This window comes from Chiloscyllium plagiosum, unplaced genomic scaffold (genome assembly GCF_037043375.1).
Source record: "Chiloscyllium plagiosum isolate Xiang-an unplaced genomic scaffold, Cpla_swu_hap1 HiC_scaffold_12, whole genome shotgun sequence".
In the NCBI taxonomy this organism is placed as follows: Eukaryota; Metazoa; Chordata; class Chondrichthyes; order Orectolobiformes; family Hemiscylliidae; genus Chiloscyllium; species Chiloscyllium plagiosum.
The window spans coordinates 85479075-85495665 of record NW_028270150.1 but is presented as its reverse complement, the minus strand read 5'-3'; the positions used below and the strand labels follow the sequence as shown (position 1 = coordinate 85495665).

General features: G+C 42.2%; 1 protein-coding gene across 1 annotated transcript in view; it reads left to right on the top strand.

Moving 5' to 3' along the window:
* The first annotated feature begins 1810 nt into the window (after nt 1-1810).
* wdfy2 (WD repeat and FYVE domain containing 2) overlaps nt 1811-16591 on the top strand; it is a 51316-nt gene continuing 36535 nt past the window's right edge. Inside the window, exons 1-2 of the mRNA XM_043700437.2 lie at nt 1811-1970; nt 10340-10407. Of these exons, the coding sequence (XP_043556372.1) occupies nt 1834-1970; nt 10340-10407 (205 nt within the window). The 5' untranslated portion in view covers nt 1811-1833. The remainder of the gene's footprint in view (nt 1971-10339; nt 10408-16591) is intronic.

Sequence of the window (16591 nt, the reverse complement as noted above, 5' to 3'; positions counted from 1 at the left end):
CAGGAGAATCGATGTTTCGGGCATAAGCTCTTCTTCAGGAATGAGGAAAGTTTGTCCAGCAGGCTAAGATAAAAGGTAGGGAGGAGGGACTTGCGGGAGGGGCATCGGAAATGTGATAGGTGGAAAGAGGTCAAGGTGAGGGTGATAGGTCAGACTGGGGTGGGGGCGGAGAGGTCGGGAAGAAGATTGCAGGTTAGGAAGGCGGTGCTGAATTCGATGGATTTGACTGAGACAGGGTGGGGGAAGGGGAAATGAGGAAACTGGTGAAATCCGAGTTCATCCCTTGTGGTTGGAGGGTTCCTAGCCGGAAGATGAGGCATTCTTCCTCCAACCGTTGTTTTGTTGTGGTCTGACGATGGAGGAGTCCAAAGACCTGCATATCCTTGGTGGAGTGGGAGGGGGAATTGAAATGTTGAGCTACAGGGTGGTTGGGTTGGTTGGTCCGGGTGTCCCAGAGGTGTTCTCTGAAACGCTCCGCAAGTAGCCGGCCTGTCTCCCCAATATAGAGGAGGCCACATTGGGTGCAGAGGATGCAATAGATGATGTGTGTGGAGGTGCAGGTGAATCTGTGGCGGATATGGAAGTTTCCTTTGGGGCCTTGGAGGGAGGTGAGGGGGGAGGTGTGGGCGCAAGTCTTGCACCTCCTGCAGTTGCAGGGGAAGGTGCCGGGAGTGGAGGTTGTGTTGGTGGGGGGTGTGGATCTGACGAGGGAGTCATGGAGGGAGTGGTCTTTACGGAATGCTGATAGGGGAGGGGAGGGAAATATATCCTTGGCGGTGGGGTCCGTTTGGAGGTAGCGGAAATGACGGTGGATGATGCACTGTACATGGAGATTGGTGGGGTGGTAGGTGAGGACCAGTGGGGTTCTGTCCTGTTGGCGGTTGGAGGGGCGGGGCTCAAGGGCGGAGGAGCGGGAAGTGGAAGAGATGCGTTGGAGGGCATCGTCGACCACGTCGGGGGGAAATTGCGGAATGGCTTACTCCTGTTTCTCTTATTCCTATTCCTGTTGCGGTGCAGTGGTAGTTTCCATACTTATGGAATCAGAACGAGATGGATATGCAGATGTCACATGTCCAAAGAGACTGACTAAAAAAAATCTGCAGTTTTTTTGTCTCCAAGGACATATTCCAGATGCTATCACATGATCTCCCACATCCAAATACACACAACCCATGCTCCCACCAATGGTTACCCAACATGTCGATCATCACATCACTAGTGCAGAAGTAATGAAGTTTACCTTTTGTTTTACCTTTTGCTTCAGTCGCTGTTATCGTTTGCACTGTGAATTCCTCAGACATTTGGCAGTTTCCACTCTCAATGCAAACTCCTGGCCGGTGGCCAATAGTCACTCGACGACTCCCCCGCCAGATGCGATGCTGTCGCCTTGACAAGTTCACAAACCGGCTATTAGAAATGTAGACAATAGTATGTTTGAAATATGCATCTGAAACAGAGTGGGTGAAAGCATGATATTTGTAACCTTCCATTTCCAACAGGGATGGAAGGACTAAACAGTAAGAGGTAAATGCTGGGAGAAATAAAATACAGAACAATAGAATCCGACAAAAACTGATACAAGCTGGAAATCCAGTCACAGTCCTGGAGATTTATTTAAGAGGGACAGAGATTATTTTGTTCCCAAGCCGCTGTCCATCCACTTCCGGCGGAGATATATCTCAGTGACACCGGAGGGGGATGATGTTCGCGGGTGCACGGTGCCGTGTACTTCCGGAGTTGCGCGGAGGCGGCCCCACGGTGCCGGCCATTTCCGGTGTTGCGCGGTTGCTTTGGTTGGGGCTTTGGTGGTGACGCAGGGGTTGGTCCATCACCATGGCGGCGGAGGGCAAGCCCAAGGCTCGCATCCGGAGGCCGGTGCTGCTCAGCCGGATCGAGGGCTCCCAGGACGTGGTGAACATGGCCGCCATCATCCCCAAAGAGGACGGAGTGATCAGCGTCAGCGAGGACAGGTCCGTTAAACCCGCGGGGACACGCAGCACCAGCTCAGGGTGATGGTGCATTGCTGGGGCTGCCGGGGGGGGGGGAAGAGTCCCTGCTGGGAGGGGGGGAAGAGTCCCTGCTGGGAGGGGGGGAAAGAGTCCCTGCTGGGAGGGGGGGAAAGAGTCCCTGCTGGGAGGGGGGGAAAGAGTCCCTGCTGGGAGGGGGGGAAAGAGTCCCTGCTGGGAGGGGGGGAAAGAGTCCCTGCTGGGAGGGGGGGAAAGAGTCCCTGCTGGGAGGGGGGGAAAGAGTCCCTGCTGGGAGGGGGGGAAAGAGTCCCTGTTGGGAGGGGGGAAAGAGTCCCTGCTGGGTAAGGGGTGGCGGTGGGACGGAGAGAAGGGAGTAGGGCATAAAATTGGGGAGGGCTTGGGGACAGACTCCTGTCGGAGAGCTGGGGGGGGGGGGGAGAGGTGGAGAGGCAATGCTGGTTGTTGGGGTTTGTATATGGAGGGGGTAGGGTATAGTGGAGGGGAATGGAGAATGGTCGGTGAGGCGGGGGGGGGTTGAGGGTATGCCCAAGGGGATACAGAGGGGCTGTGTGTGTTTACGTGGGCGGGCGTTTGTGGAGATGGTCAGCGAAGGGGATAGGGGTGTGTTTGTCAGGTAGGTGTAAAACGGAGTGGGAAGAGGGACACAGAGAGAGGCGATGTCAAAGAGGTAAACGGGTCAGACCTGTGGCGATTCGCATTGGGAATGTTCATGGAGTGGTGGGGGAGGGGTGTACTGAGCAAGAGTTGTGGAGTCTGTTGGAGCTGTCTGCAGGAGATCACGGGCAATGATTGAAACAGACTGGTGTGCGTGCTGAGTGGGTTCTGAGGCCGAGGTGAATCGAGGAAGCAGTGGTCATGGAAGAGGGAAGAAAGCAGGTTGCAGGTGTTGTGATTCTTTGGGAAAGATGAAGGACTGTTAGGTCGAGGAAAGATAAATTTGAAGTGTTGAAAGAAGGGCCAGAGAATTAAATGGGCAGGAGGTGAGATGGAATTTGTTGGTAAACAAGAGATGCAAGGTGAGACTTTCCACGAACAGAGATAGATGGTTTGCATGTTGTTTCCACTAGTAGGTGTAGCTAATTGTTGATTTATACAAATTCAGGAACCACTATCAGGTGATGTGAAATGAAGCGGTGAAGTTGAGGCATTTCCATGGGAAGCTGAAGATTTCTTTGAACTTTGATTGCCATCACCTGTTTTCAGCTAATGCTGACTTCTCAGGAGAGTAGCCAAGTGGAAGGAAGTTATTGATACATGCATGAAATGCATCTTCCACTTGTGACTCCAAGAAATCACTCATCACTTCCAAAATCTTAACAATTAAAATGTTGGCTGCAAGAAGGTTGCTCATTTACCCCAAAAATGTTTTTCTGTTCTCTTCACCCATTCTTGAAAGTTTTCTTTTAAAACATCATCAAGCTTGACTCCAGCAGATTGTGGCTATAGTCTTTGCTACCTCAATTGGTGTGTTTGCTTTTCTCTTCGAATGTTATTACAACTGTTAGCCTGCTTGTGCAATGAGAGGTTTATCATATACCACAATGAAACAGACTGCAAACTGAGCATTTCTCCTGAGATTGCTGGCAAGTTTTAGGTTGTGATTTATTTCAGCTTAATGTAAATTTGACATTAGCTGGCGTACAGAATAGCAATGCTGTGGGCTTAACATACTCTACAGATTGATAGTTTAGTGCAATACAAAGAGGTGATGCAATGTGTTCAGGACCCAAATTCCTGTTTAGTTTGACAGAAACGATACAAACAGTACTACTTGAACATTGGAACAGGAGGAGGGCATTCAACCCCTCCAATCTATTCTGCCATTCATTCTGATAATGCCTGACTATTACTTGAACTTGTTTTGTCTCCTGTGTCCCTTGGTACCTTTACTCGGGGAAAAAAAGATCTTGGTCTTGAAACTCTTTTTGTCTGAAGATGGAGTAAATTCTGATTTCAGCGTTCATTAATAACAGAGAACTTCTTGATTTCATTTCCAAAGCCAAACAGGCAGTCCTCTCGCTCTTGGTTGATATTCTTCACTCAATTGGTGCAATCAAATCATTTGGTAATTTTTCCAAAGTGACTAGTACTCTGCCGATTTTGGCTACCGCATTTCCCTGCATACTAATGATGACTACCACTTCAAGTTGAGTCCGTTGAATGTGAAGTGTTGAGGGATGTCCCGAGCGCGTATTTTAACTTCACATAAAAGCTGTATCTTTATTCTGATTTGAATTGCACAACAGCCAGATTGTCGCTTTTTAAAAGATATTCTTGAAAAGTTGCTGGCACTCGAATTTTGACTGGTTTCCTGACTGAAAACCCAATCTCATGTGGATCCAAAGTTCAAAAGCAGATCATGTCCTTTCAGGAACCCTTGGTCTGAAAAAAAATCAATGAAATTGCTTAATTGCATGTTCAATTTCTATCCCACAATAAAGCAATGCACTAAACCAATCACGATCCATATTGTGAGACTATATCTTGAGTACTATGTAGTTTTATTCTCTATTTGAAAAAGAACAGAATTCTTTAGGATATGAGAGGAGTTTACTCCATTCATTCCTGGGATAAAGAATTATCCTGCAAGGAAGGGACAAGCAGATTGGGTTAAAACAGATAAATGAGAGGCGATCACATTGAAGCATAATGGATCATGATGGAATTTGTTGGTGGAAGTTCCTCCTTGTGGTGGAGAGTCATAATAGAAGACCTGGTTTAAGTTTAAGTGATCTCATGTCTAAGAGGGAAATTATGAAAAGTTATTTTTTGTGAGGGTCATTAGTCTCTGAAATTCTTGATGACATTCCTGGTGAAGGGCTTCTGCCTGAAACATTGACTCCTGCTTGTTGGCTGCTGCCTGATGTGCTGTGCTTTTCTAGTGCCACACTTTTAAACTATGAAATTCTCTTCCCAAGAAAGTAGTAGAGGCTGTGTCATTGAATTTATTTCAGGCAGAACAGTCACATTGAATGGCAGAGGAATGACCATATATCTCTTACTGATTTCAAGGAGAATTGCTTCTTGGATTTCTAGCACTACTGCAAGTTTATTCGATTCTGTCTACTCAAATGGAATCAGACTTTTAAAAGCAAATAACTGCGGATGCTGGAATCTGAAACCAAAAAAGAGAAAATGCTGGAAAATCTCAGCAAGTCTGGCAGCATCTGTAAGGAGAGAAAAGAGCTGACGTTTAGAGTCTAACTGACCCTTTGTCAAAGCTGTGGCAATGGGTCGGTTAGACGCGAAACATCAGCTCTTTTCTCTCCTTACAGATGCTGCCAGACTTGCTGAGATTTTCCAGCATTTTCTCTTTTTTTGGAATCAGGCTTTTGTTACCTACTGTCAGAGTATGATTTCTGCTCTGATGCTGCCTGATTGCTCTGCTTTTCCAGCGCCACACTTTTTGCCTCCGACTCTCAAGCCTTGACAGGAAGGCTGCATCCATGGGAGTAACTATCGTTATAGTAACTGATGTAAAGGTGGTCTTTTTATTTTTGTTTTAAATTGCGGACTGAAATGAGTTAAGAACTGTTTTAAAACCAAGGACTGCTGCTTGGTTTTAAAGCAAGTAACTTGATACTTACTGCAAGCACGTTGTGTAACCGTGGTTGCAGATGAATTATGGCTGAAGGATAATGTGCGAATGAAGCTGTGGCAATGGGTGGATTTTCATTGGGCTAGTGACCAGTTGCCAATGAAAACTGTCCTCCGCCTGGTTTTCAGGTCACTGCACAGTTGGGGCTTGGAACAAGATACATTGGAGCCTTTGGACCACCAGCAGCTCAGAAGTTCTTTGTTCTCTTCAGGAAAAAGCCATATTAAACCTGAAGCTAAACCAGTTTAACTTTACTTCAGTTTTAAGCTGTTCTATGACTGTTTATTTGAGAAGACAGGGACCTTTTATAAGTGAACCAGCCATCCAGAAGCAGCTTTGACCAGCATAAGGATCATCTCAGCAACCCTTGTGAACAGAAACTATTGAACTGCTTTCCCAAATCTTTTTCCCTCCATCCATAATGTGCATGTTTTATCTTTCTCCTATCTGTGTATATATCAAGTCAAATTTGAGGGTATTTGACTTGCAATATATAGTCTCACTTCAGAAACAGGGTCGGTGTATTCTGTCAATCTGATGTATAAGGTAGGTAAATTAAAAACCTTTGCAGACTTGGAAATAAAATTCTTTAATTGTTGTGAGTGCTATCCCAGTGAGTTGTGACACCAGCTGGGTTAATTTTCTCTGGCCAGAGGATTTTCTAGGATTCCACATCCTATATGATGTGATATGAGGACACCTACGTTAACTAGATGTGAGTATCCCACTGAATATCATCCGAGAACTCAGAATTGAAGCTCCATTTCCATTTAGCAGGATTGCGTGGTGTAGCATATGAACCCAGCACCTTCTGACTATGTATCAAGTGTTGTCATTGAGCCACTCACTCTGACAGTGTGACAAGAGCAACCTGATTCCATTTGAATAAAGAGAACCAATAAATCTACTATGTTTCAGAAACCTAAGAAGCAATTCCCTTAAAATTAATCAGAGGCACAGTTATGATTTATGCATATTGTTCTTTTTGCTGTGTGCTGTTTCTTTGTGATGATTTGCTGAGTTCTAATCTCAGTTTCTTCTGTTTGTATTGATTCCTTGCAGTGGATTATTTGCAACTGGTGAAACTATCCTTGATATCTCATTGCAACAGCATGCATGTTTCTAATTTTCCAACTATCAATAGAAAGTTCCAGAGGCTGATCATGTTTTGATCATGCTCTATTGCAAATGCAGGACATGATTTTTGAAATCATAGCACAGGACACCATTTGGTTTAGCCATGCTATATTGGCTCTGTGACAGAGCTATGCAGTTAGTCCCACTGTCTTGTGCAAATGTCAGCTTTTACAGTATTTATCTAATTCTCTCTTACAAATTATTGGGAACCTGATTGCAACTGATCTTCAAACAGTAAATTTGAAGAATTTTTGAAGACAAAGCAGCCTTGCTAGAGCTGTTTGTCCTGAAGTGTTTCTGGGTTTCCCACTGAATACAAATGCCTTTACCAATAATTGGTAGTGTTGGGACAATCAGTTAGAGCCAACAAATAAAGCTGTTGACCTTTGAGAAAGCTTGTTGAAGCACTTGAGTTGGTTCTCAAGTAAGGCACTGATCAAATTATAACCCTCAATGAAACATTGACCATGTCAATCTCCTCACCAGAGTCTATTAGCTATTTACCAGTTATTTCTAAACATTGCAATTTGTGTAAATTCAAGCCATACAATGTCATCAGTTTCTTCTTTATGAATCACAAGCAGACAAGAATTCATTTGATGAAACCTGTATTTCTTGAGACCTGCTACATGTTTTGAAGTTACAGTAATTTTAGTTCCCAGCTGTATCTTCTACTCACTAGGCATGCAATATAATAGCACCAATGATGATGCTTCTGTAGCTGTCTGAGTTCCTACTAACCAGATGCCAAAATGATCAATCCCATGCTTCGGAGGTTTAAAATCTAAACAAAATGAAATTGATTTTAAATGTCATTTTTATTTGTCATGTATTGCTCACAGCTAAATACAAGAGCCAAGGATGTTTGCTTTTCAGGCAGTAGTAATGTTTTGGGAAAACTTGCACTTCTGGTTGTACATGTATTGTTTTGAGGTGTTCTCTTTTCCAGAAGGCTTAAAAACAAAGCTTGCCCTGAATTGTTCATGGGATTCTTTTGGATGCAATGAATTCCCAATGTTTGTTTTGAATTTAAAATTAAACTTTGGAAATGATATTCATTTGTCACAATCTCAGGGCATAGAATCATTTTGATTCATCTTCCCTCTTCCCTCATTCATTTTTAAGGATTTGACTCTTGTGATAAGGCTCCAGTGGTTTGCACTGTGTCTCGAATTTTGTCACCATGTTTTTAAAAAAAAAACACGTTCCAAGATTATGCAATGTGGGGAATAGTAGAATATGGGCTCACTCCCCATCTTGGTAAAGATGCTGACTGTAGTTGCATTCTGTGAGTTGTCACCAAAAACGGGGGCAGAGAACTATCTTCAAGTTTCTTTCCTTTGCTTCTTGCAGTCTGTTATTACATGGAGAAAACTCTTCTGCTAATTTAAACCAGCCACACAGAAAAGATTCACATAGTGCTGTAGTTTGTTAAAATTTGAGAGGCCAAGAACTATCCCAAAAATCACTTTTAAAAAATAAATTAACAACTTTTTTATTTAAGTCTAACAGCGAATAATTAACTAGCAACTGTTTCCAACTCCTTTCTCTAAAGCTATCTTTTACTTTCCCTTCTACAATATTGGTCTGATTAAAAATCCCAATTACGATTTACAAAAAATATCATCACGTTTCAAAACCAGTTAGCTGCCGAGTGTCCTCTGTAGGTTTTCCTTTGTCGTCATTTCTTCTTCTTAGGGATTCTGTTTCACATGTCGTTGATGAATAAAGGTACCTTTAAGAGAGCAGATATTTCTGCAAGCAGTCTCTCTCTCTAGTTGTTGGTGCTTGGCGGTTCTCTCTGCCGCTCTGGTTTACTGTTTAAAATCTCTGATACTTACACCCCAAAACATGGAATTGTTTAATTGGTTTTGATATTGTCAAAATACTAAATTTAAACTTGATTGGAGTTGGTATTGTGGTATTATTTTAAGTGGCCGAATTTGAATTTATTTTTGTGTTATAGCAATCCAGCCCTGACCAAGTGTTACATTGTTACTTTGTTCCATACTCTGTGTCTGTCTCTCTCTCTCTCTCTCTCTCTAAGTCCTCGTTAGCTTTTTAAATCTCTTAAAGATACAGTCCCCCTTCTACCTTCGTAACAAGTCAGTTCAGAGTCATATTAGTGGATGCCTTCCATTCTATCTTCCATTATATCTATATATACAGTGGATCAGCATGCTGCTGATTTGAAATTGTCGTGCTTTTAACAAAAGCAAGAAAATAGTTGGAAGCACGTGCTCATTCTAATCCACAAATATCATAGCATTATTGTAGTCCCATTGATGTGCAAATAAAATCTTCGAGGGGTTTGTGATTAAATTGCTGGGGAAATAAGTTCTTTTCAACTGCTTCCTCACTTTCCTGCATTGATCAACATCACTTATCCTTATGTTGGGCTAAACTAGCCTGTTTTGCTGTTTTTGATTGTGTGCGCATGAACATGCGAATGGGGCCCTCAGCATCTCTGTCTTTGGCGGACTAGAGCTGCTTAGCGATTTAGCTTTTTGGTTCTGGAAGAGATCACGTATATTTTTCAGACCTGTAAATTGAATTGTAAGTTGAACTGCTATACAGTCGAAGTACCATGAATGTGTTACGGTTCAAAAGCTTTTTTTTTTAAAACTGCAGTGCAATGTTGCTCTTTGATGCAGTAAGAAGGAGAATAAGATTGAACAGCACGGAGAAAAGAAATGGTGAACAGGAGAGGATCGTAGCTTGAGTGGAATTTGGATAACTTGGCAATAAATAGTGATGCCTTGAAAATAGAAGAGGAGGTGTTTGAGGTTTTAAAATGCATAACGGTAGATAAATCCCTGAGATCTGATGAGGTGTTTCCAGAACTTTGTGGAAAACTAGGGAAGAGATTGCTGGGACCTTTGAGATGTTTGTATCATCGATAGTCATGACTGATGTGCGGAGAACTGAAGGTTGGCTAAAGTGATGCATTCTGTTTAAGAAATGTTGTAAGGAAAAGCCAAAGAACTATAAACCAGTGGACCTTACATCAGCGGTGAATACGTTTTTGGAGGGATTCTGAGGGACAGGATTTACGTGCATTTGGAAAGGCAAGAACTAATTAGAGATGGTCAATATGGCTTTGTGCACGGCAAGGTGGTTATGCGTTAACCGCATTGCTGTAGGTGTGTCGTTGCCAGGAGGCATCACCCTTCCCAGAAGGACCTGAGTGAACTAGATATGTTTTTCTGACAATAGACTGTGGTTTCGTGGTCATCATTGGCCTTTAAGACTAGGACACGTTTTAGTCAAGATTTTTGTTTTAGTCAAGATTTTTGTTTTAGTCAAGATTTTTGTTTTAGTCAAGATTTTTGTTTTAGTCAAGATTTTTGTTTTAGTCAAGATTTTTGTTTTAGTCAAGATTTTTGTTTTAGTCAAGATTTTTGTTTTAGTCAAGATTTTTGTTTTATTGAATTCAAACTCCATCATTTACCAACCATTTGCTGACTTCGGGATTTTATATATTTGCAATGGTTTGTGAAACATGAGGGCACAATTATCTGTGCATTCTTCCCAGTTATGCTGTGACAATTCCCAATTAATGAAGGTGTGTGCGAAGAAAGATGAAAGTAACTTTATTTTTAAACCTTTTTTCCAGAACAATTCGCGTATGGATTAAGAGGGATAGCGGTCAGTACTGGCCAAGCGTTTACCACTCAATGCCATGTAAGTGCATTTTCCATCAAAAACTCAAATTGCGAATGCAACTGGCCAAACTCACTGCTTATTATCTGCTAAGGAGTACTTGAGAGTTTAGAAAATACTATTTGAGGTTTCTTTAAGGAAATGATGATCTTAGAAATTAAATATAGATATGCCTCTAGTACTTTTGAGTAAAAATAGACCTGGATTTGTAATCTGTTGCCTTTATTTCACAAATTCCATAATATTTGATGTCTTTACATTTGTTTCAACATGGAATATGGACTCTGTTTAACAATTTCAGACAGCTGTTAGATTTTTTAAAATTTTAAGGCAGCAACAGATGCAATGTTTTGGGTTGTGTGGATGGCTTGGTTTGTATGAGCAAGTTCACAAATGGAACGTGGTTGAATTTGTTGGTAAATGTTTCTTTTGAATTTTTTTTTGAGAAGCACATTGCATCCTTGCTTAATGTTTGGTACTTGAAAAAGTCATCGAAATACCTTACTGCTGGAACTCCATCCATATGTTTCTTCACAGTCTTTGTACTATGATTTATCAATTTCCTTACTCTGCATTGTTACCAAAGCTGATTAGAAAGCTCATCATCATGAAGTTGCACACTATCCTTGCAAAGTGCACTGAAACAATGTACTGCACCACCATGTGGGAATTTAATTTTCAACAAAAACAGAGCTAAAAACAAAACTAATGACATGAAAATAAATCTTATGATCCACCCAAGCTCTATTTTATTCTATCGCTACCTTTACGTACTCCTTTATTCTCATTTCTTGCATGAGAAACACCTCCTTTTGTCACTTTACTGATCTACACTCAACTCTTCATCAGTTAATGTCTGCTGCTCAGATCAATTTTCACTGACCCTAAACAGGTATTGATATTACTTTGTGCAAAAGTGCCATCATTGTCCTGTTTTTTTTTTAGGGGAAAAAACACTTTATCGGAAACCATGAAATCTTACACAGACAGCCTTTTGGTCTATTGAATCTGTCTACTGTTTGAAACAGCTATCCCCATCACTTCTCTTCCCTCCAACTATTATTCCATCACACCATCTCCTTTTCTCCACAGGTCTTTAAATATATTGCTTACAAAGTGAAATACTCGGTGGACTGAATTGCACATTAGTGACCCATGTCAGTATCGTGTATAATTGTCTCTTTGTCTCTCGGGACGTGCATTAATTGCTGTTTGAGAGAGGTTATGAAAGCACTGAGAATTATCAGATGTACCGTAATACATTTAGATCCAATGTAACACCATTGCTGAGAGAATTAATAATTTATTCAAATTGGTATTCTTGAGATGCAGATTATTGTCAATGAGGAATATTTAACATGAAGTGCGATGTTGGATTTGAATGTCATATTTCTCTGACTTTGGCTGTTGTGTGTTTTACTGGCCTTCCAAATGCCAGCAGGGGTAATCATACTTCATTGCATAATATACATATGGGATAAATTTGAAATCAGAAAGGAATGGTGCAATTTCAAACAAAGGATCAGTCTTTAGCTGTAGTGTAGGCTGAGCATGTGATATGGTATGGTCAACTGAACAAACATATATTCTTGGCTTCTGGAATGTGTTCTTCAAGCTTCAGATTGAGAGTTGGATTGAAGTCATAAGATTTATTTTCATGTCATTAGTTTTGTTTTTAGCTCTGTTTTTGTTGAAAATTAAATTCCCACATGATGGTGCAGTACATTGTTTCAGTGCACTTTGCAAGGATAGTGTGCAGCTTCATGATGATGAGCTTTCTATTCAGCTTTGGTAACAATGCAGGGTAAGGAAATTGATAAATCATTGTGTAAAGACTGTGAAGAGAAGGCAGGTTCTTGCTTGAAACATATCCCATGACACTCAAAAAATGGACAAGTAAATTATTTTGGGATACAGGATCAATTGGTTTCGCCCTACACCAGTTTCAAATAGTATGTTGACATATCATGGAGTGCTCCAGGGAAAGACAAAAATGTACCTTCTCTCCTGCTTCTCATTTTCTTATCAGATGCAGGGTAAAGTATAAGAGTTTTGTTTAGATTAGATTCCCTACAGTGTGGAAACAGGCCCTTCAGCCCAATCAGTCCACACCGAGTTAGTTACGTGCATTATGGATTTATTTTTAAAAAATTTTCATTAAAAAAAAATGTAAAGCAGTCTTCTTAAAAAGTTAAATCGCACAACACCAGGTTATGGTCCAACAGGTTTAATTGGAAGCACTAGCTTTCGGAGCGCTGTTCCTTCATCAGGTGGCTGTGGAGGACGCAATTGTGAGACACGGCATTTGTAGCAGAAGTTTACAGTGTGATGTAACTGAAATTATACATTGAAATATACCTTGATTGTTTGTTGAGTGTCTCACCTGTTAGAATGACCATAATAGTTTCACTTCTTTCATATGTAAATCACAAAGCTCTTTTTTTAAAAGTTAGATTCGCAGGTTAACTGTAACCATTGGTGTCAGCCAGATAAGATGTTAAGATGTTGAAGGTGTTAGGCCCCTGTGTTCCCTGTCTGTGGCAAAACGTTTAGACTGATTCTAATCTAAAACGTGAGTTAACAGAGTTTTACATGGATTCGTGCAGTTTTTGAGCAAAGTACAATGTAACTTTGTTCACCCCACAAACGTATATATATTTGTGGGTTTTTTGTGTGTGTGTGTGTGTGTCTGTCTGTCTGTCTGTCTGGGGTGGGGGGTTGAGAGTGTGAGAGAGTGTATATGTGTGTGTGAGAGTGTAAAGTGTCTTAAGTCTGTGCGAGGATGCATGTGGGAGTGGGTGTGTCTGGTGTGTGAGCGTGAAGTCTGAGAGAGTGCAGGTGTGTGTATACGTACGTACGCACGCGTGTGTGTGTGTATAGTGCAATGTGGTCACCTGTAGTATGACATGAACCTAAGGTCCTGGGAGAGGCCCTCCCCAGAGGTGCGGAACTTAGCTGTCAGCCTCCAGTCGGCCACTTTTCAATGCTGCCTGTCCCGAAGTACCCTTGGAGGACGGTCACCCAAAGATCCAAGATCGAATGTCTTGGACAGCTGAAGTGTTCTCCAACTGGGAGGGAACACTCCTGTCTGTTTATTGTTGTGCGGTGCCCATTCATCCGTTGCCGTAGCCTTTGCTCGGTTTCACCAACATACCATGCCTCAGGGCATCCTTGCCTGCAGGGATAGACAACGTTGGCTAAGTCGCATGAGTACCTGCCACTTGCGTGGTGGGAGGTGTCCCCTCGTGTAATGGTGGCATCTACATCCACACTCTGGCATGTCTTGTCGCGCTTACCGTGACCGGGTTGTGCGGAGTTGTCCTGAAAGCCGGGCAGTTTGCTACAAACAACGATCTGTTTGAGGTTTGGCGGTTGTTTAAAGGCGAGCAATGGAGGCGTGGGGAAGGTCTTGATGAGGTGCTCATCCTCATTGTCAATGTGTTGCAGGTTGTGAAGAACATGGCGTAGTTTATTTGCTCCTGGGAAGTACTGAACAACAAAGGGTACCTGTCGGTTGCAGCGCGTGTCTGTCTCCTGAGGAGGTCATTACGGTTCCTTGCTGTGGCACATTGCAACTGATGGTCGATGCGTTGAGCACCATACCCCGTTCTTATGAGGGCATCCCTGAGTACTTCTAGGGTCTCGTCACTTTCCTCCTCATCTGAGCAGATCCGGTGTACACATAGGGCTTGTCCATAGGGATTGGCTGTTTTAATATATTTTGAGTGGAAGCTGGAGAAGTGTCACTTTGTGAGGTTGTCTGTGGGTTTGCGGTAGAGTGTGGTGCTGAGGTGTCCATCCTTGGATGGAGATGCATGTGTCCAAAGTGAGACAGGTAGAGAGTAGTCCATGGTGAGTTTGGTGGGATGAAACTTGTTGATATCACTGTATAGTTTTATCAGTGACTCCTCGCCATGGGTAGGAAGAAAACAATCAAGGTATTTTTCAATGTATAATTTCAGTTCCATCACACTGTAAACTTTTGCTATAAATTCTGTGTCTTACAATTGTGTACTCCACAATCACCTGGTGAAGGAGTGGCGCTCCGAAAGCTAGTGCTTCCAATTAAACCTGTTGGACTATAACCTGGTGTGGTGTGCTTTGTAACTTTGTACACCCCAGTCCAACACCGGCATCTCCAAATCATTCTTAAAAAGTGGTTATTTAAATTGGAATGGGTCTTTCATATTGGCTGTCATTGATTTAGGATGGCAAATGAAATGTGAAATAAAAGTTCATTATTTTAAATTGAAGTTTGACAAGTGGAATATGTATCTGAGACTCTTGGATGCTGGAAATTTCGCTTGCCCTCTGTATCTGGTGCTTGGCCCAATTTGAGATTTCCAATATGTGGGCTTACATGAACATTGATTGCAGTCTAGAGAATGGTACAGCTGACAGAGGCATTAAGCCTACCCTGTCTGGGCTCGCTCTTTGGAAGACACATTCAGTTAGTTCGCCTGAGCCTACTCTCTTACCAGACCACTGCAATTTCTCCTTTGTCTGAAAAAGATAAATATTTACAATGCATTTAAAATCATAATTCGCTTTTCAGATAAAATTATTTATATTTCCTTACTGTTTTGTGAAGATTAACTGTAGTCATGATACATAAATATTTTGATGACCTTAGTACCATTGAATCATAAACTGTGGAATGAAATCTCGCTAGTTTCAAGAAATTTGAAGAGTGTACCATTTATGTCTTGGTAGACTGGAATTTTTTTCTCTTGTCACAGTCTGATCCATGATTAAATTGCTTTACTGTTTGTCTAAAATCCAAACATGACAACCTCACTTGATTATTTTTGTATGCATTCTTTCAAAACTGGATAAATGGTTCTCAGTGTAAGCATTGCTAAAATGACAATCAATTACTGTAGCCTTGAACCCCTGCTTGTTTCTAACAATCTGTGTTATCCTGAGCGAAGTAACATATTAGCTGTTAGGTTATGGCACAGTGTTTTACTGAGTGATATTCCATTGGATGTTTGATCATTGTTATGTACCCTTTATTGGGGAGGAGAAAAATTGGCACATAGAGTCATAGAGATGTACAGCATGGAAACAGACCCTTCGGTCCAACCCGTCCATGCCGACCAGATATCCCAACCCAATCTATTCCCACCTGCCAGTACCCGGCCCATATCCCTCCAAACCCTTCCTATTCATCCAAATGCCTCTTAAATGTTGCAATTGTACCAGCCTTCACCACATCCTCTGGAAGCTCATTCCATACACGTGAAAAAGTTGCCCCTTAGGTCTCTTTTATATCTTTCCCCTCTCGCGCTAAACCTATGCCCTCTAGTTCGGTACTCCCCGACCCAAGGGAAAAGACTTTGCCTATTTATCTTATCCATGCCCCTCATAATTTTGTAAATCTCTATAAGGTCACCCCTCAGCCTCCGACGCTCCAGGGAAAACAACCCCAGTCTGTTCAGCTGATCGCTGTAGCTCAGATCCTCCAACCCTGGCAACATCCTTCGAAATCTTTTCTGAAGACTTTAAGTTTCACAATATCTTTCCGATAGGAAGGAGACCAGAATTGCACACAGTGGCCTAACCGTTGGAACATGCAACATGACCTCCCAACTCCTGTACTCAATACTCTGACCAATAAAGGAAAGCATACCAAATGCCGCCTTCACTATCCTATCTACCTACGGCTCCACTTTCAAGGAGCTATGAACCTGCACTCCAAGGTCTCTTTGTTCAGCAACACCCCCTAGGAACTTACCATTAAGTGTATAAGTCCGGCTAAGATTTGCTTTCCCAAAATGCAGCACCTCGCATTTATCTGAATTAACTCCATCTGCCACTTCTCAGTCCATTGGTCCAGATCCTGTTGTAATCTGAGGGAACCCTCTTCGCTGTCCACTACACCTCCAATTTTGGTGTCACCTGCAAACTTACTAACTGTACCTCTTATGCTCGCATACAAATCATTTATGTAAATGACAAAAAGTAGAGGGCCCAGCACTGATCCTTGTGGCACTCCACTGGTCACAGGCCTCCAGTCTGAAAAACAACCCTCTACTATCACCCTCTGTCTTCTACCTTTGAGCCAGTTCTGTATCCAAATGTCTAGTTCTTCCTGTATTCCATGAGATCTAATCTTGCTAATCAGTCTCCCATGGGAAACCTTGTCGAACGCCTTACCGAAGTCCATATAGATCACATCTACTGCTCTGCCTTCATCAATCTT